The sequence below is a fragment of the Heloderma suspectum genome, chromosome 4 (assembly GCF_057233095.1).
Source record: "Heloderma suspectum isolate Gila_16-S chromosome 4, 16-S_ref, whole genome shotgun sequence".
NCBI classification, from domain to species: Eukaryota; Metazoa; Chordata; class Lepidosauria; order Squamata; family Helodermatidae; genus Heloderma; species Heloderma suspectum.
This window is the reverse complement of record NC_139461.1, coordinates 12,157,578-12,178,148: the sequence shown is the minus strand read 5'-3', so window position 1 is coordinate 12,178,148 and position 20,571 is coordinate 12,157,578. Positions and strand designations below refer to the sequence as shown.

The 20,571-nt window shown below is 41.0% G+C and overlaps 1 protein-coding gene across 2 annotated transcripts in view; it reads left to right on the top strand.

The window, feature by feature from the left end:
- Window positions 1-20,571, top strand: part of DENND3 (DENN domain containing 3) — a 68,275-nt gene that overhangs the window by 17,808 nt on the left and 29,896 nt on the right. For both annotated transcript variants that reach the window (XM_084848648.1, XM_084848650.1), the window contains exons 4-11: window positions 329-444; window positions 2,538-2,677; window positions 4,389-4,500; window positions 6,154-6,273; window positions 13,294-13,512; window positions 15,455-15,576; window positions 17,594-17,749; window positions 20,395-20,491. In XM_084848648.1, coding sequence (XP_084704774.1) covers window positions 329-444; window positions 2,538-2,677; window positions 4,389-4,500; window positions 6,154-6,273; window positions 13,294-13,512; window positions 15,455-15,576; window positions 17,594-17,749; window positions 20,395-20,491 — 1,082 coding nt within the window. The remainder of the gene's footprint in view (window positions 1-328; window positions 445-2,537; window positions 2,678-4,388; window positions 4,501-6,153; window positions 6,274-13,293; window positions 13,513-15,454; window positions 15,577-17,593; window positions 17,750-20,394; window positions 20,492-20,571) is intronic.

Sequence of the window (20,571 nt, the reverse complement as noted above, 5' to 3'; positions counted from 1 at the left end):
TGATTATCCAACTGGTGATCTCTCTTCCTGTTCTGGACATGTGGGCACACCCTGCTCCTTGTGCACATACGTAAGCTGCATCTAAGTCTTTAAAGAAAAATATACCCTACCTATAAAATCTTCAGAAAAGGACATATTTTTATAATCTTGCTGGTATCCAAACTTATTAAATCATCTGGTGTTTAATGTGTTTCATCAGCTGATTTTGCCAGCCCTACCAATTTGCTTCAGGGGCCAGTTTTCAGGGTCTATGAATAGGCATACTGTAACAAATGCTACTAACTTTTTATTAGTGCTGTGTTCTACGATATGTTTGTCTTCTTCACAGGAGGATTTTATATAACGTGTGAATCTAGGGAGGACCACATCCATTTCCTTGTTTTCACTGATGTCTGTGGTAACAGAACATATGGTGTTGTTGCACAGTATTATCAGCCTATGCAAGTATGTTTAGCCTGCTGTCACCTAATAAAACAAATACAAATGCTGAGTTGTTTACTAGCAAATCTATCTGTACTCTATCTAAAATTATTTCTAGGCCACCTTTAAGTGATTCCTAGGCCGCCTCTTCACCAATTTTATGAATTATCATTTGTCTAGGGCGTAATCCTATGCATGTTTAGAAAGAAATAAGTTGTACACTTCTGATCTAGAGCAAATACACAGCGTGATGTTTTGTGGAGTTTTGTCAACTCTGATAACTTGTCTTAACATACGCCCATAGGCCTGTAGAGTTGGCTTTTGTAAACAGAACATGGGAATTTGCCAAATATTTTTAAACTAAAATGAGTATTGGGTGCCTAATGTGTACTATAATATATACAGTCAGGGCCAGAAATATTGGAACAAGGATAACTGTTTTGGCAGTTGGCCTCTGTACACCACCACATTGAAGTTGAAAGGAAACACACCCAGATGGGAGCGAAGTCAGGACTTTCAGCTGTAATTCAAGGGGTGTGACAAAAGTGGGGCACTAGCCATTCAGGCAGTAGAGCCAGTGGCATACACACACACCCATTGTTGGTGGCTCAGAAGTAATGGAACGAATGGCTGACAAGCAGCTGCATGGCCAGATGTGGCCTGTTTCCTGGGTACCCCATGATCAATCAAGCAGATGAAAGGCCTGGAGGTGGTTCTGAGTGTTACATTTTCATTTGGTAGCTGTTCACTGGAACTCCCAACATGAGGTCCAAACAGGTGTCCGTGCGAGTGAAGGAGGCCATCATTAGGCTGAGGAAACAAACCCATCAGAGAGATCGCAAAAACAATGGGAGTGGCCAACACAACAGTTTGGAACATCCTGAAAAAGAAGGAATTACCTGGCAAGCTCAGCCTGGAAGACCACGGAAGACAACTAAAGTGGATGACCGCAGAATTCTGCCCATGGTGAAGAGGAACCCTTTCACAACATCTAGCCAGGACAAGAACGCTCTTGCAGAGGTAGGCATGTCATTGTCAACATCTACAGTCAAGAGACGGCTTTATGAATGTAAATACAGAGGCTTCACAACAAGGTGCAAACCACTGGGAACGCTCAAGAACAGACAGGCCAGATTAGCCTTTGCCAGCAAACACCTAAAAAGGCCTGCCCAGTTCTGGAATAAGATTCTTTGGACTGATGAAACCAAGATTAACTTGTACCAGAATGATGGGAAGAGAAAAGTATGGAGAAGAAAAGGAACAGCTCATGATCCAAAGCATATCACATCATCTGTCAAACATGGTAGAGGCAGTGTTATGGCATGGGCATGTATGGCTGCCAATGGAACCGGGTCACTGGTGTTTATTGATGACCTGACTGCTGGTAAAAGCAGCAGGATGAATTCCGAAGTGTATAGGGCTATACTTTCTGCTCAGATTCAGCCGAATGCTGCCCAACTGATAGGATGCTGCTTCATATTGCAGATGGATAATGACCCAAAAGATACAGCAAAAGCTACCCAAGAGTTTCTGAAGGCAAAGAAGTGGGATGTTCTTCAATGGCCAAGTCAGTCACCTGATCTCAACCCAATAGAGCATGCTTTTCGCTTACTGAAGACAAGACTGAAGGCAGAAAGACCCACAAACAAGCAGCAGCTGAAGGCAGCTGCAGTAAAGGCCTGGCAAAGCATCTCGAGGGAGGAAACTCAGCATTTGGTCATGTCCATGGGTTCCAGACTTCAGGCAGTCATTGACTGCAAAGGATTTTCATCCAGGTATTAAAGGTGATCCTTACGTTTGAAATGCTGTTGGTTTGTTCCATTACTTATGAGCCACCAATGATGGGTGTGTGTGTATGCCACTGGCTGTCCTTCCTGAATGGTTAGTGCCCCACTTTTGTCAAGCCCCTTGAATTACAGCTGGAAGTCCTGACTTCGCTCCCATCTGGGTGTATTTCCTTTCATCTTCAATGTGGTGGTGTACAGAGGCCAACTGCCAAAACAGTTATCCTTGTTCTAATATTTCTGGCCCTGACTGTAAATATATATATCTTTCTAGCTTTTCCAAAACTGAGAATTTTTGACAGGCAACCAAAGTAACATGTAGTTTTCTTACAGGATGGACACATCTCCTCCAATGGGCAGGTTCACTGGGAAACTATGCAGCCCTGTAGAGCTGCTCCATACTTTGTACCATGTGCTGTTTGTGTCATATCTAGGTATCCATACTTTAATGCCCTCAAAGACTGTCTGTCTTGGTAAGGACTATTGTTTTTGCTACCTACATGACTGCTTTGTGTGCCTATAGCTGTGATTTGCTTTGTAGTTATAGGAGCTGCCAGAATATGCTCTAATGTAGCAGGAGAATTTTTAGTGACAAATTAGAATTATTGGTTTAAATCCAATATCATGCAAGTGGACTTCTGTATGCTCTACTCCCCCTGTGCCCCCCCCGGTGCCCTTTCCACATCTGGTCCAGAGGGTTCTATAACCCTCTGGAGAATTTGGGGTTGGGTGCAGGGGGTAGGGGAAACCAGTGGTTTCAGTGTTGCTGGCAGATGGTCGGGTTTGGATACAGCCCATTGGAGACAAAGGAAGCAAAATTAAGTTTAATGCAGCAGACTAGCAGACACATAGATAAAGCTGCAGTATTTTTGTGAATCATTTCTTTATGTATTACTCCTTGGAATAGGAAAGGATTTCTTTTCTAAGCAGGACTTCAGACTGCACAGTTTGAGTACTTCCACATCTGCAGGGAGCTCTTTGGCCTTCTCTGTATTTTAACTTAGGGTGGGCAGCAGTGTACTATTTTAAGCAGTCTTTCCAAGTATAGTGGAGCAAGATAGAAGGGAAATAAGCCCTGACAGATAGTAAAAGAGACAGGGCCTTCTTAATGGTGGTGCCAATATTCTGGAATGTCGTTCTTGGAGAAACACATTGGGCTGTCTGTGTTGAGATGGGCACTGATGTATTTGTTTAAGTATGTATTTGTTTAAGTATGTCTTCAATTATTAGTGGCAGCTGTAAAGTGTCAAATTGGTTTACTCTGTCATTATGTATTTTGTAATGGGTGATGTACTTATTTTGTATTGTGTGTTCAATGATTTTGATGTTTTATTTTTAGATACTTTGTAATCTGCATCGAACACTTATTTTTGAAGAGATAAATGGGCTAGAACCCTACTAATGAAATATAAAAAATTCATTGAGCTATGTGATGTGTGTTGAACCAATTTAATTGAAAGTTAATTGAAATATCCAGAGAACCTAAAGCTCACAGTTAGTGTTCTTACAAAATGGGTTTTGTATAAGTGAAATGTGGCATGCTGTCTTCCTCGAAACTCCTTAAATCTAAGCCTACTGGGGTCACTTTCATTCCAACTATCGCCAGAAGTAGCAGATTTCTTAGATCAGGAAATGTTAGAGGGAAAGAGTGGGAGTGGTTGCATAGCAAAAAATATAGTGGTCGGAAAATGTAGTGTCCTTGCAACAGAAGAGCAGCCTGAAAGATGCATATCTACTCTAGACTGCATGCAACAAGTGGGCGAAAGCTGATTCTCTTGAAAGGCCCTTATACTAGTGCAAAAGAATGCTGGCAGTTTCTATGCTGGGAAATGTTCAACTTCTGAATTTTTAAAGTGGTGTGCCTATTTTGTATAATGTTGTCTAGATTTTTATTTTCTGTGGCCATCTTGCAAGCAGAGCACAGAAAAATTAAAGTAAATTTGGCTGCTTGAATTCCCTCTGCAAGGGAATTTCTTGAAGCTTATTTATCTATTTACTTCTCATTCATGAAATGTATCGGAATTGTATTAGTGCAGAGTTAAAGTGAAATATAGGCAATAAGAATACAATAAACTGGTAGTTAAATGCAAAAGAAAAAAGGTTGGATGGAATGAGGATTCTCAAATGTTTTTATTTTCCACTTAAATGTCTTTCACTATAATTTGCTATCATTTTTCATTTCAGCCTATTGGTGCAGTTGAAACCTTACAAGGATTTAGATGTTGATGACTATATAAAAGAATTTGCAGCAAAATTGTCCTTAATACCCAGTCCTCCTCCAGGACCACTCCATTTGGTAATTACTCAAGATGCTACATCTGATGCCACCATGTAGTTGCTTCCTGAGTGTTTTTCTGTGAATGAAGGAACTTCTAATTTTAGGGGAGCTGGTTCTCAAAAAAGCAAAAGCTAATGATAACATTTTACTTCCCATTTAGCCTGTTTCCTCTCTCTTATTTTTCCACAGGCTGTTACCTTCTTTACCTACTTCCTCCTCAGTCCTCTGCCTATGTTGTCCCCTCCCTCAGCCACTCTGCCTCTGGGTTCCTTTGTGGTTGGAAAGACCTACATGTGCCGGGGCAGGCCTGTGTCTTCAAAGGCAGATCACCACTGCCCGTTGGAGTAAAAAGGGATTGAGAAGTTCCAGTGGAGAGGTGGTGGGTGGGAAGGGGAGTGCTCGAATCCTTTCCTTCAGTTGCCCACCACTCTTCCCTTTGTATTCCTTCCCTTCAGGCCATTTTCACTGAAATGTACCTGGCTAGGGGAGAAACAGCCTTGGGGGAATGGTTGCAGGGGAAATAGTAGCGTGCAAGGGAAGGGTTCAGAACTTTTTGCTGCCTTTCCACTGCAAATTGTTCATCCAGCTATTTTATTGCTGTTGGGCAGTAACCTGTGTTCAGAAATGCAGGTATGTTCCTGTCAAGTGTATTTATGTCCTTCGTTTCCCTATCTCTTTCTGCTCTGTTTCTCAGCCTGTAGCCTCCTTCTACCTGCCCATGCTGCTTCTTTTACCTCAGCTAAATTGATGTTTCGCTTCCTTCCCAAATGTTAAGGTGTCTGCAAAAGTTCTGTTGCTCACAACTTCATTTCTTCAGCAGTAGATTATGTCTTATAGATATCACAAATTCACTTTTTACAGGGGTGTGGATATTAGATGTGGGAAGAAGACATAATAGAAGTATATTCCTTTGCAGGACATGGCATAATCCGTGGAGAATGTGCCATAAAGATTTTGTTTTCACTGTAGGCTGTAAGAGGAGGCATACAATCCTCCTGCTCTCTCTTGGTCAGGAGTCTGTCCTAGGGTCTGGTTGAGCCTATATTAGCAGGTGTCTGATCACAACAGTTTCCAGGGGATATTCCAGTATTTGGCAATCATTAGAATGCAGGACAGTTCTCTAGTCTCCCCTTGGATTTCTAGTCTGTATGAGAACATGTCACTGAGTGATGCAATTAATGTAAGTTTTCTGTCTGCACTGTACTATTGACCTCGTGTAGCAACTGCTCATGATAGGGCTTGAAATATAAGTTCTACAGGAGTGATTCACTAATTATTGTCTTAAATAATACTGGCATTGGTATTTGTCTGTAGAGTTTATCAGCTCAGTAATGCAGTTGTTGGTTGTTCATTTCCCCTGCATCAGTTCACAACTTTTTCTTCCTCAAAAAGGATGTGTATTGGAACAGATTATCCATTATTCTTATGGCAAATGTTATAAATGTTTCATCTGCTGATAATCTCTCATTTTTTTACAGATATGTTAGCTAATGTATCGTGTGGTGCTTAAGCTGAAGTTTGTATCTGTTTTGCATATAAAATCCATTGTTTGGTTCCTGACAATTAGTCCTATTTCTCCCTTTTTATATTTAAAAAAATGAATTGTAGTCTACTGTTGCAGTTCACCCACAGTAAACATTACCTGAACACCTACATCTGTTATTCCTTTAGATATTTAATATGAAGCCTCTCCAAGTAATATTTCCATCTCGGGAGGATCCCGATAGCCCAGTTGTTGATTTGGATCTGCACCTTCCCTTCCTATGCTTCAAACCAGAGCAGGTTTTACAGGTATAGCATAACTGTTTTGTTTTAAGCAAGTGGACGCTTGCTGCATGCGTTGTTTGTCAAGTTGCACATTATTTATTAATCATGGTTATTAATGCTATTGTTCTGAAAGTGTGAAATGGGCTTCCTAGAGATTCTGGCAGTGATTGTGCGAGAAGACAGTAAGTACAAAAAAGGGCCACAGTTGTAGAAACCGATAGGAAATGAGCGCACAAGCACACAACTGTAAGTGGGTCAGGTTATACTAGTATAATATTGTAACAATGTGGAAATACAAAACGTAGTGAGTGTTGGTAATCTATTTAGAGTAGGATTGTTAGAACAATATAATTATACATATGAAACCAATGTGAATACAATTGTACATATACTGGCAGATAACAGAAGCATCTGTATCACAGGTATATACAAAATATTATGGTTTATTCAGAGGATCTTAAACCCCATTCAAGAAGTCTTTACAGGAATCCAGTGTAATCCTGTTTTGCATATGAGTTGCTTGAAATAAATAATAACTGTAAAGATAATGAGATTATAAGGTCTAAAGTCATATATATATACACACATATGTGCACGCACACACACACACATAATTCGTTATTTATGAAGCTGAAGCTGAACCCTGACAAGACCGAGGTACTTTTGGTGGGAGACAAGAGGAGGCTGGGGGATGTTGACCTGGTGTTGAATGGGGTACGGCTACCCTTGAAAGACCAGGTCCGCAGCCTGGGGGTCATTTTGGACTCCCAGCTGTCCATGGAGGCTCAGGTGTCAGCTGTGAGCCGGACAGCGCTGTATCAACTCCATCTGATACGGCGGCTGCGCCCCTTCCTTCCCGACCATCTGCTCCCATCGGTAGTACATGCCCTGGTCTCCTCTCGTTTAGACTACTGTAATGCGCTCTACGTGGGGTTACCCTTGAAGACGGTTCGGAAGCTGCAGCTGGTACAGAATGCGGCGGCTCGCCTGATTAAAGGCAGCCGCCGGCGAGATCACATCACTCCAGTGCTGAAGGAGTTGCACTGGTTACCAGTTGTTTTCCGGGCCAAATTCAAGGTGTTGGTTTTGACCTTTAAAACCCTATATGGTTCCGGCCCAGCCTATCTTAAGGAGCGCCTCCAGCAACACCAGACAGGCCGCTTAACAAGATCAGCCTCGGATGGCCTTCTCTCTGTCCCATCAGCCAGGACAGCTAGACTGGTGGGGACGAGGGAGAGGGCCTTTTCTGTGGTGGCCCCCACTCTGTGGAACTTCCTCCCTAGGGAACTCCGTCATGCCCCCTCTTTAATGAGCTTCCGTCGTGCATTAAAAATGTGGTTGTTCAGGCAGGCATTTGGGGTGGGTTAGGGTATTTTAAAAAAATTTTTATGGTAGAATTTTATTGTTTTAAATTGTTTTATGGTGTGTTGTACATCGCCCAGAGTGGCTGGGTGACCAGCCAGATGGGTGATTAATAAATTTAATAATAAATAAATAATAAATTTAATAATAAATAAATTTATATATTCACATTAGTTGTCAGTTATAATACGTACATGTACACAAACATTATTTCAAGTAAACACAAACATTTTTTAAAATTGTTACCATAATATTATGAAAATTATGTACATGAATGCGGGCCTGTACTTTATATACAAAGAAGTTGCGGGACTTCTGGTTGGAACCACGGGCGCTCTGTGGGAGCCTTCTCAAACAGCTTTTTAAAAGCTTGAAAACCCTTTTCATTCCCCCCTGGAAGTAAAAGGGGGGGGCACGGCAACATCTGGATAATATCTTGGAGAAAAGTACCCCCCTCGAGATAGTGGAGGGGCTGGATTCCAGGATTATCTCTCCAGAGCTTTACCAACACAAAAAGCTGTACTGAGACGCCTATTTCATAGGAGAAAACAGGGTTGACGTGTTGCATAATAATATATGCTTTAAGAAATATCAACAACTTCTGAGGGATGATTTAAGAAATGTTAATATTTGAGAACATCTGAGGACCTGCAAGATCTGTTTGAGAGAAACATGTCTGCGCCGAGGAGAAGAAAGGAGCTGGCATCAACTCCCCCCACACACCCTCTGTCAAAAGTTTCAAGAACAGAAGATATAGGGGAATTATTTACTCTGATAAAGACTTTATCTTTGCAATTTACGGAGCAAGCCAAAAGGTTGGATTTAATCCAAAATTCCATCACCGCCTTGCAAGGGGCTGTAGATTTAATTAATGTGTCATGGCAAAAAATGGAGACGAAAATTAATGAGCTAGAAGACTGAGTGACAGGAAATGAAACTACAACACAAATTTGTTTTAAAAATGCCTCTGATAGAATTTCTCAACTGGAGGCCTTCACGAGGAGATCCAGTGTACGTATTATTGGGATTAAAAATCTGTCTAATGATGTAACATTGCCTATTTTTGTGGATAAACTTTTGCATGAGATACTCCCTATCTCATCTGATTATTTACTTGATATTGAGCAGGCGTTTCATGTGCCAAATGCTAAAGGGACTGATTACACGATCATAGTCCAATTTGCAAAAGTCTCCACAAAGACTTTTATATCCTGTGTTTGGGAAGAGAGGGTGGAAGCCTTTCCTGGAAACAAGATAAAGTTATGTTATTCCCAGACTACATCAAAGAGGTTGCGAATAAAAGAAGGCAATTTATTAAAGCAAAAAATATGGCAAAACAAATGAACTTACAATATTACTTAAAATATCCTGCTACACTTCGTATTGTGTCTGAAGGTCAGATGCAGAAGTTTCTAAATCATGAAATGGCGGAGGCATGGCTGAACGTAAACATGCGTGAGAATTCTTTTACAGCCCCATGAACTGGAATCTTTAAACAAGCTTTGTTAACTGTTTGTGTTTAGTCTACATGATCCAGGCTAGCTCAGAAGATAAAATGAATATACATATATTTGTTTATTCTCTTCCATCTTTCATTTTTTCTTGCTTTTCTTTATATTTTTTATTTCAAAATAGATAATATATCTGGTATAAAATATATTACAGACTGTTGAAGGTTTATATTAAGTTTTATGATTATATAACACTATATATTTTTTATTATTATTAAATGAATTGTAGACCTGTTTCTTTGATATAAGACTGATATGATATTGAAAAGTAAGGTTGTGTATTAAACTGTAAGATTGTTAAGGTTATGGATATAGTTTTTAAAATAGAATGGCATTGGAGGCCGGGGGGTATTGGAGTTTAAATGTAATTCTTTCCCCTTCCCTCTCCCTCCCCCTCCCCTTTAAAGAATCTTCTTTTTTCTTCAGTTCCTTTCCTCCTCCCTTTTCCTTTTTTTTCTTTTCTTTTTCCTTCTCTCTTTGTTATTGTGGTGTCCTCATCAGAATGTTGTGTTGTTGGGAAATTGTAGTATTGATCAAGTTGTTGGTAATTTTGGTATTGTTTATTTCATTTATAAAGATAAAATAAATAAAAATATATTAAAAAAATAAACAAAGAAGTTGCTTCAACTCACTGTCCTTAGACTCAACAAAAAATGCCATGGCAGTACTGTAATCTGAATAGTTCTTTGAATGAGGCCGCTTTATCTGCTGGCATAGCTTGCATTTTATCTCATAGAACTTGACAGAGCTAAGGAAGAAGAGCACTGAAACCATACAGTATCGGTACAGCACCGAAAAGTTTTTTTGTGTGTACATATTTGTACATGTACACAAATAATGTTTGTGTACTTGTACGTATTATGATAATAACTGACAACTAATGTGAATATATAAATAACAAATTATGTGTGTGTGCACGTATATGCATACACACATAAATACACGTGTGTGTGCATATGTGTATATATATATAGATGACTATAGACCTTATAATCTCAATATCTTTACAGTTATTATTTCTTTAGCTCTTCTAAATAGATTACCAACACTCACTACGTTTTTGTGTGTATTTCCATATTGTTACAATATTATACTAGTATAACCTGACCCACTTACAGTTGTGTGCTTGTGTGCTCATTTCCTGTGGGAGAAGACAGACATACATTAAAGAGAAGTACATGGTGCTGGGAATATGCTTTTAGCTCTTTCTAATCTCCATGTGGCTACTGCTGCCTTCCTCACCCCTTCCTGGTGGGTGAATGAAGCACATCACTACAGACTTCCTGAGACAGTTGCACTGCTTCCATCTTGGGCATTTGGCTGTGGGGCACTTCCTTTCCCAGCAGAAGCAGGAGATGATAGCCATAGCAAGAGGGCAAGTGAGTGAGCAGAGAAGAACAAACTAATCTGTGCTTGCTTTATCCTGCTGAGAAAGAAAGTGCCCTATAGCTAGGTGCCTGAGATGGAAACAAATTAGTAAGTGTGGGGTGGGATATGACAGAAGCTTATAAAGTTCTGTATGGTGTGGAGAATGTTCATAGGTTTTCTCCCTTCCTCCTATATAGTACTAGAACCTGGGGTTATCGAACATAACTGAATGGTGGGAAATCCAGGACAGTGAAAAGGGAGTACTTCACACAGACCATACTTAAACTATGGAATTCACTTCCACAAGTTGTGGTGATGGCTGCAATCTTAGATGGCCTTAAATGGGTATTAGACAAACTAATGGAGGATACAGCTATCAATGGCTACTAGTCATAGTGGCTATATACTACCCACAGTGATATCAGAGGCAGATTGCCTCTCAGTACCAGTCGCTGGGGAATATGAGTGGGTGCTATTGTGCTCATGTCTTATTTGTGGGGTTCCCATAGGCATTTGGTTGGTTACTGTGGAAAACACGATGCTGGACTAGATAGGCCTTTGGTCTGATACAGCATGGCCGTTCTTAATCATCTTCGGTAATTGGATGCAGGGCTTTTTGTTTCCCCAGCAAGTGAGGGAGGTGGAGATGGTGATGGCAGCAACAGAGTGGCCAGAAAGTGGCTATAGCATGTTTGCTGAAAGTTCTGTAATGTCTGTCTCTGTGGGTGAGTTCACACATCACGCTAAGCCATCCTGAGAATAAGGCAACATGGGCTGGTTGTTAGCTTGCCAAAAGCATTCTATGGCTTGCCATGGTTTGTTTCCCCCACCCCCCGTCCTCCCAGTGGCTCCTGGCATGTATCTGAGGTGCCTTCGCGGCAGAACTCCTCACTTCCTTAGTCCCTACATCTGCGCCCTTTCTGCAGTTGGTCCTTTGGGGTTGCTGGCTCATGAGGGGAACTGCCCCCCCCCGGCATTAAAATGGAATTAATTTTCGGAGCCCTTAGGAACGTGGTAGTGCATTTGCAATTGTTTTCTTTGCGGCGGGGGGGCTTTGCACAGGAGCACAATGCCGCCTGTTCACAATTTAGCCAAGCATGCTGATATCCCCCAGTTGTCGATTTCATTCTCCCCTTCTTTTGTTAGTGAACACCTTTTTTTAAAGGCTGCTTTACCTACACCCAGAGTAAGTGCATCCGCCCCAAAAGATCCTTCTTCTGCAGCCACCGGCCACTTTCGGCTCTCGCCCCACCACTGGATGCTTGTTGCTTTCCTCCACTAGCCTCTGTTGTTATCTGTACGATATACATGTGGGTTACAGAGCAGTGAGGTGGATTGGTAAACATATGCAAATTTCAAGGAAGAGCAGTGAAGGGGATCAGTAAATATATGCAATTGCAAGGCATAGCAGTAAAGCTGAGGGGAAAACTATGCAAATTGCATGGCAGTAGGGAGGCAAATCACTAGAAACACACACATATCATGGCAGATTAGTAAAGCTGAAGGGAAAATTATGCAAATTTCATAGCAGCGGACTTTTGCATCTGTGCACTTGCACAAGAATGATTTTGTTTTTTAAAGAAGGTTGTAAACGTATTCAGGGCACTCTTCAGTCTCCTTTTTCTTGATTTTTAGGAGCATGGGGTGGAGGGTACTGATAAGGGATAAGGGAGGACCGCAGTGGCACTAGTGAGATTGAGAGGAGTAGCAGCGGTTTTCACTGCTCTTGCCAGGTGGCTCTCTAGCCATTCCTGACAACCTACAATGAAGTCGCCTTGCTGGGTTCAGACGTCATGACAGGCTACCCTGAACAAACCCAACAACAAACCCATGGGTTCTCAGGGTGGCTTGTTCATGGAAAAATAAGCCACCCAGCAGAAACTATGCTGGGTTCAGATGTCATGATCCCCCATTGTGATAATGACATCCGAACCTGTGGTTGGTTGTCATGTCATGCAAACCAGGCCTATGTGTGGAATGAGCTCCTATTTGACCACCCTCTCCCATGTTAGTTTTAATATTTGTTTTTTTTTTATTAAGCAGGTGAACGTTCTGTGGACTGTAGGATCCTCTATGTGCCTTGAAGGGTTCTGTAGACCTGTACAGTTATGGTGTGGCCTGTCTGTCCCCTTAGTCATAAAATGAAAGCACTTTCCATCGGCTCCTCTTGACAAGGTCCGAACAGACAGGCTTTATTTTAGTGAGAGTCACTACGATAGTTTCAAAGAACTTGTCCAGAAAGGAGGTGAAGCGAGGGAACGTGGGCGGACGCTCCTTTTCAGAGAGCATGCATGTATTTAGGATTGGAGTTGCTGCCCCTGTAATTTTAGCCTTGTCATTTTGTCTTCTGGAAAGTCCCCCCCTCACCCCAATTAGCAACCTTAGTTCAAAATGTATGGAAAAATATGTCTGTGACTTAAGGCATGCAAAGTTTTTGGTGGGATTTTGTGCAGGAGCCTGGGCAAACGGTGCCCTCTGTCTGTAAAAGAATACGTATTCTTTTAATGAAAATTAGTTTGAGTGGGATTCAGCAGTATGAAGCAGGTAATGGTGGGCATGACGTGCAAGGGATATGAAAGCTGGTAGTGGCTGTGAGTCAGCAGAATGTTGCCAGTTGCAGTCTTACTCAGCTCCCTGTTTTCCATGTGGAGGGGGTAATACTGACCATTGTAAATGTTACTGAGATGATGTATATGAAGTACTTTAAAATATAGAATTTGCTAAACAAATGTTAAGATATGCTGTTGCATTATATTCCTCCCTGTATAAAAAATTATGGTGGTCTTTTTTTTTTTCTTCCCAGATAATAACTTGTATTTTAACTGAGCGGAAGATTGTTTTCTTCTCTTCTGACTGGGCGTTGTTAACTCTCATATCCGAATGCTTTATGCTGTATCTTCATCCTATTCAGTGGCAACACACTTTTGTGCCTATTCTGTCCCGTCAGATGTTGGATTTCGTAATGGCTCCAACGTCCTTCCTCATGGGATGTCACACCGATCACTTTGAAGAAGTTTGCAAGGTCTGTCACAAATCATTACTTCTCCACTTTTATCTTTGTGGGGGACTTCAGTGAAATGCATATTTGTTTATATTTCCTGAAAGTTGTTCAAGTTTCTTCATAAATTAATTACATCTGTGTCTCCTTTTGATAGGGATGTTTAGGTATGTATAAATGATTTGGAAACAATCCAGCCAGAGTTGAGTGCTGTTAAGTTACAATTATTTCTTTAAAGTATTTATATGCTGCTCTTCAGAAAGCTTTAACAGGTGGCTTACAAAAAGATAAAACATCAAAAACAGCAATATAATCAAAACAACAATAATACCCATACAGTCATTTCTCTCACATTCACACGATACTGTTATACCATCTATATGGTATGACAGGTCCTTACCCCAAAGGGCTAACAATCTAAAGTAAATGTAGGGAAACAACAAAGGAAGGGGAAATGGAGGCAAAGGTTAAGCAGGGGAAGAATATGCAATTACTTTGGCTTAGTTATAATAAGGTACAGGGACTAGGGGGGTGATCTAAAGGTAAAAGGTGAGGAGGGACTTAAATAAGGGAAATAAGACAGGTGGTCACATGGAGGCAACCTGAGAGGTGGCTCCAAGTATAAGAAGCAGCAAGGGGAATGGGTAGAGTCAATTTAGGGAGCGGGAAACCTTTGAACAGCATAGAATAGAATAGAATAGAATAGAATAGAATAGAATAGAATAGAATAGAATCATAGGGTTGGAAGGGGCCTACAAGACCATCGAGTCCAACCCCCTGCTCAGTGCAGGAAGCCTGATTCCCAGGTGGTCTCCCATCCAAATACTAACCAGGGCTGACCCTGCTTAGCTTCCGAGATCAGACAAGATCAGGCGCATCCATGTCCATGTCGCAGTGGTGGAGCTGGATGAACAAAGGTCACAAAAAGGGATGTGAAATGTAGAGAGCTAAGGATGGGCAAGGCTATGGTGGGCTTTGAAGGTAAGGACAAGAAACTGGGTCTGAAATGCATTGGATGAATAAAATTTTTTTTTGTTTACCCCATTGTTTTTTTCTCTTGGGGAACTCTGAACTTGTTCAGGTTTATCTGAATCCCTCTTAAAGTGTGGTGTCCAGAATTTGAAGTCTGGTCTCCTAATTTTTTATCAGGAGACCCTTATTGCTGCTTTTGCTGCAATACACACATTTATGCATATTATAAAGTATCGTGCAAATTTTTTTATCCTAGCTTTATGATGGTTACAGAACATATGCTAGGTCTCTAAATCAACATATTTTTTGATAAGTAAGTAGTGAATGGACCATTCTGGCTGCGCATGGGTTGGAATAGTCCTTAGTTTGATATATTGAAGCCTTCAAGTGAAGATGCAGACTGTCAGCGTTGGACACGTTGTGCGCACCTTGTCTCTGTGAAGCCATGGCCCATGGCACTTCTTGGCACAGCCCTTGCCATAGTGCACCCCTATAGCTTCCCGAGGAAGGGTTCTGTCCATTCCATTCCCCTGAGTGGGCAGGGTGCCCCACAGCACAGGGGAGGGGAAAGCTATCTAACCCTTGGACTACTCGCCCTGGCTTCAAACTGCAAAGCGATGTGCTGGTTGGGAAGTCTGCCATCTAGTGACTGAAGATGGAACTGCAGGCTTCAAACACACAGACACATATAAATTAATTAAAATTAAATAATGAGGTTTAAAAACCATATAACACCAAGGTGCATATCCCTAGCCTTGCCTTAGTATGCATGCCAAGTTTCAGGTGGCTAGTTTTCAAGATCTTGGAGCTATGTTGCTGACAGGCAGACACATCCTCTTTTATAGATAAGGTGAATGAGATACATAATTTACAATTAAAATAGTTTTCATTGCTGGTATTGTCATGGATCATATTTGCCATGCTTCTTTATTGTCCACTTTGGATGATTGCCATTGTTTTTAATAATTAACATGTCTGTTTCTTAAATAAAAAGGAAGCTGATGACTTAATTCTAATTAACATTGATAATGGCGATATTACACAGTCCAAGTCTTCTGAAGATGAGAATGAAATTCCAGATATCCCATTTCAAGCAGCAAGAATTTTTATAACAAGGTAATGTTAATGAAAAATGAAATACCTCAAGAAATAAAATATCAAACTATAAGAACAAAGAAGTTGTGCATGATTAAAACCATGTATGTTACATGAATTATTGATTTGCTTTTCATTATCTCTTCTTTATGCTGTGGTTTGGATCCAGAGAACAGTAAGCAGTAGTTGCCTTGAAGAACTTTCCTCCCACTACCCGCTTCTGTATTGCAGCCCTGAATGCCCCCTGATCCTGAGGAAATAGTGTGGCATTGTGGGCTGCCAATGGAGGATGGAACTGGGAGAAATCATTCCCCCCTCTTACATGAGTGGAAGTGCCTTTCCCTCAGGCAATGCACTGCTGGATCCAGCCCTATGTTTCTGAAATTATAAATAAAAATACTTGAAACAAGGTTGTTGGTTGGTCCATTAGATTTCATTAATTATTTCTGGGTATGAAATATTTTGTTCTTGTTAGCCAGATCCAATGACTGGTATAAGCTACTGGCCGCATTTGCATGACACAACAACCCACCCTGCAAATAAGCCATGGAGTATGGGTTGTTTGTGGAACAACCCATGGTGCACCCAACAGAGGATTGAAGCTATGCTTCAGTTGTCAAAGGGAATGAAGTGCATTAGGAAACAAACAAGGAAATTGACAAGATGAGACTGCATATAGGTTAATTTGTGCACTGTTGACAGTGACAGGTAGGAAAAGGGGGAAGATCAGGAGAAATAAGTGAACCAAAAAGGGGGTCGGGACAATATGGCCCATTTAGCAAGGTGATCTTTAGGGTTTTAAGTGTTGAACTGACACTTGTCAGTGTCCCGCTTCCATTCAACACTTCTCCAAGTCTCCAGCTAGTCAAGAAAAGGAAGATTCCCCCCCCCCTTTTCACTGCTCCCATTTCAGTAATTGCGGCAGTAAAAATTACAGCCCCATTTGAGCAAATTCCTGGACCCGGGGAAAAAAACAGGGTTGGCAAATGAATGACAGCCCCTCCAAAGTGCAGTTTAGGCATTGTTTGGGTGGGGCGGTAGGGGGGACTGGCGAAAGGCTTGAGGCAGCACAGGCAGGTGCGATCAGGAAGAGTGGCAGGTTTTTTTTTACCGCTGTTGAGGAGCGGCTCTGTACCTGATCGCAGCAACCCATGGTTGGTTGGCTTTGTTGGGTTTGGGTGACATGCCAACCCATCGTTGGTAGAACGACCCCTAAAACAAGCCATGGGTTGTCAGGGTGGCTTGTTGCCCAAAAATAAGCCACCCGTGGGAAGCGTTCTGGGTTCAGACAACACAACAACCCACTGTGGCTTGTTACTCATGATGGGTTGTCGTGTCATGTGAACCCAGTCACTGTCTGGGTTTGGACGATCATCAGGGGGAACAACGCAGCGTTGGTTGTTCCCCACGCCCCTGTGTGTGCCAGTTGTGGGATTGGAATTACCCTAATTACCCATGCCGTGTTGGCTTGCAGTAGGTGAAAATTCATATACCTGCGCTGCATGCAGAGTTGGGACAATACAGCTACCCACAATGAGGCGCAGGTAATCCTGGTCATGCGACCAGTACACGCGGGGGTGGGAAAAACAACCGACCCTGCATTGTTTCCCCTGCTGATCACCTGAACAACCTCACTCTGTCAGAATAGTGGCTTTTCTCTTGCTTAAGAAACCAAAAATATGTTCAGGAAAAGAAAAACAATATAGTAGTAATCCCACCTCATCACATGTTGGAGCTACTGTAATCCCACATTGTCAGACGGTAGATCTTTTATGTAAAGAGACTGGTATTATGTAAAGACTTGTACACCTGTGGCGCGGTATCATATGCCAGCCTATTCTTTTGCTTGGTGTGGGGGGATGGGGGGGATGTTGGGCAGAGGTGAAAATTATATTGAGATAGTAAGATGAGAAGGATCGACTCCTGTGCTGCAGAGCCACTTTACCAGTAGGATGAGTGAAAAGCCTAAGTAGACATTGTTTCAAAATGCAATAATGTTTTTGCATAACTTATGTGTTTCATCTTCCTCTTCCTACAGGGTTGAAAATCTTCAACTGCACTATGACTTAGAACTCTGCCACTTTGGTTCCTGTACAGATCTTGGTGAAATACAGTTGCGTAGGAGAAATTGGCAACAGAAGCTGAATTCTGAAATCCAGCAAATTACTCTCCAGTTAATAGTCAATATCTTTAGGTAGGTGACAAAAGCTTCCTTGTATGATGCAGTGTCGTGGAATTCTGTAGCATTAGCACTTGCTTTATACCTTTATTCTTGTGAGATACCTTTGTACCTTGCTATCTTCTGCACTAGATTAGATAAAAGAATCAGTGAGGCTTTTGATTTGATACTTAAGTGGCAATGAGTGTTAGAAGTACTCAACTTAAGTTCACATTAGATGAACATCGAAGCTGGGGCTTCCATGTAAAGCATGGGGGGAAAGTGTATCACAAAGTGGAGAGGGGCGGGGAGGAGCATGGATTGTAAGTAGCTCAGTGACTTAATTTAATTGAGCTCCACCACCCGGCTGGTTCAAGTCTTGAAGCAGGATAATTGTTCAGTGAAAGAGATTATATGCTTATAGCCAAGGGCCTTTTATGCTGCGCCTTGAGATTAGTTGTTTGCTGTTACCAGTGGACCTTGAGGATATTCCTTGTGATGTGGTGACTCACCTTTGTTATTCAGTTGGCTCTGTCTACTAGTGCAGATGTAACATTTCCAAATCTCTTGGTAATCTTAAACATGGTTAAAAGAAAGTCCTGAAAACTTTCATTCTCTCTCCTTATCTCTCTTGCTCAAATCTTCCTCTTCCCTTTTCAGCATTAACCATGGTGTTGTATTACGTCTCTACGGAGGTTGCTAATCATGGGTAGGTTTTAATGAGAGCTGGAAATGTCCATTGAAAGCACAATGTTTTTGACATTAACTTCAGTGCAGATATAACGCTACATCATGGTTACTGCTGAAGAGGGGGAATGTGGTGGAATTTGAGTGGGAGAGGAAGAGTAGGAAGGAGCCCATGGGATTAAGAGATCAAGAATCATTAGATCTGCACTGGGCCCCAATACCAGTCATGCATCATTGCAGTTGCTTAAAAAAAACACACCTTGTGATAAAAAAAAAGAATTTGTAATCTTGGCAAAATGCTACCTTGTATGGGACTTCCCCTTTCTCTCCTCCCCTCTCCCTGCTGCAGCCCACCTCCCCACCTCCCACGATCTGTTCTGGAGGATCCTCCAACTCTTAAGCACATGGAGGATGCTGCAGAGGGGAAGGGGGAATTAGTTCCACCAGTAGTGTCTGTTCTGCTGCCTGATGGACACAGTTAGATACAATCCATGAAAATGATGCCCGTAATTCAGAGCGTAGAATTGGGTATCCTTCGCACATGGGTCAGGAATACCTTATATTCAAATCAGTTTTTCTGGCTAATATTTTAATGTTGGCTAATAAACAGTAAATAAAGGTCTAGGTGAAGAATTTCTACTGTGATAATTATTTTACTAATGCTTTCTACAATGCTGCTAGCTTTTATTCTGGTTGTACTTTTATATTGCTGTTTTAAGATTTCATATTTTAGATTGTTTTATGTTGTACTTTATGGTTTTAATTTTTGTGAACTGCCCAGAGAGCTTTGGAAATTTGGGGGTGGGACTATAGAAATGAGAAGAAATAAATAAAATGTAAAGTGATACAGAGTAAAGCCAGTGAACGTTCTGTCAGTTGGCTTGAGATTTTTGCTGCTTCTTTTTCTTCCAACTTTCCCTTTGTCCTTTTTCCCCAGTACTGTCTTTCTTTCTTCTTCTGCTCTATGTACCAGAATCCAGGAGAAAAGGAAAGTAAAAGTGTGAAGCATTTGTTGCTTGCAAATCGGGATGTGTGTGTTACAGTAATTAACAATAAGGTATTACTTGCAGATAACCACCTTGTTATAACCTTGTTAAAGCACAGATGGCTTTAAAAAGGGGGGGTTAGACTAATTCATAGTAGATTATAGCTAAGTTACAATGCATTCTTCTTGTGTAGCCATTCCTAATTATAGCCATCGTGCCCTGCTTATGGGCTTCCAAGGGTCATATAGTGGAAACCCAGTACTGGAGTTGATGGGCCTTTGGCTTTCCAGTAAGATTCTTCTTGCCTTAAATTATTTGTGTTTTAAAAATGGCTCATGGTGGTTTCTGAGTATAAATTTATATTTTATTTGTTCTATTAGAATATAGACTGTCGCTTATTTGAAGTTTCCCTTAGTAAATGGCACTGTTTTTACTCAGTGGACAGGATACAGAATTGCTAGTTTAAAGAATATTGTCTTGTAGCATTTATATGCCCCAATTTAGTGATAAGACTTCAAGTGAATTACGGGTTTTTCTTAAAAAATGGAAATACTGTATATTTTTAAACTTCTACATGTCAAAGAACCTTCCCAGCCTTCGTAGTTCTTCAGAATAACCTAGAATACTAGGGTTTGAAGGGGCCTATAAGACCCATCGAGTCCAACCTGTTGATACTTCTTGCACAACTATGTTTACGTTTATTGAGAAAAGATAAATATTATCAAAATTGATTGCTTGGTTTGTATAGTTTCATGACAGCTGCCTTTGTATTTGTTTCCATGTCATCATTTAAATAGGGTGGATCATTTATAAAGAGTGGATGCTCTCTGTTGTATTTACAACAACACATATAAGAAAAATGGTGTTGCTTAAGACTTCCAAAAGAAGGTTATATTAACATTAAGGGGGATGTGGGTTTATTGCTTCCACTAGGATGTTTCTACCCATGAGCCCAATGAAAAACTGTATTTATGAATTCTTGCTTCATATAATCCTGTTTTTTAATAGGGATGTGAAAGACCATTTGAATTATGAGCACAGAGTTTTTAATAGTGAAGAATTTATGAAAACAAGAGCAGTAAATGATCAGCCATTTTACAGAAAGGTAAGTCTTCAGAATGTTAATTGTTCTGCCACTTTACTTGTTAATAATATAACTAGAACTTTAAAGAACAATTCAGTTTT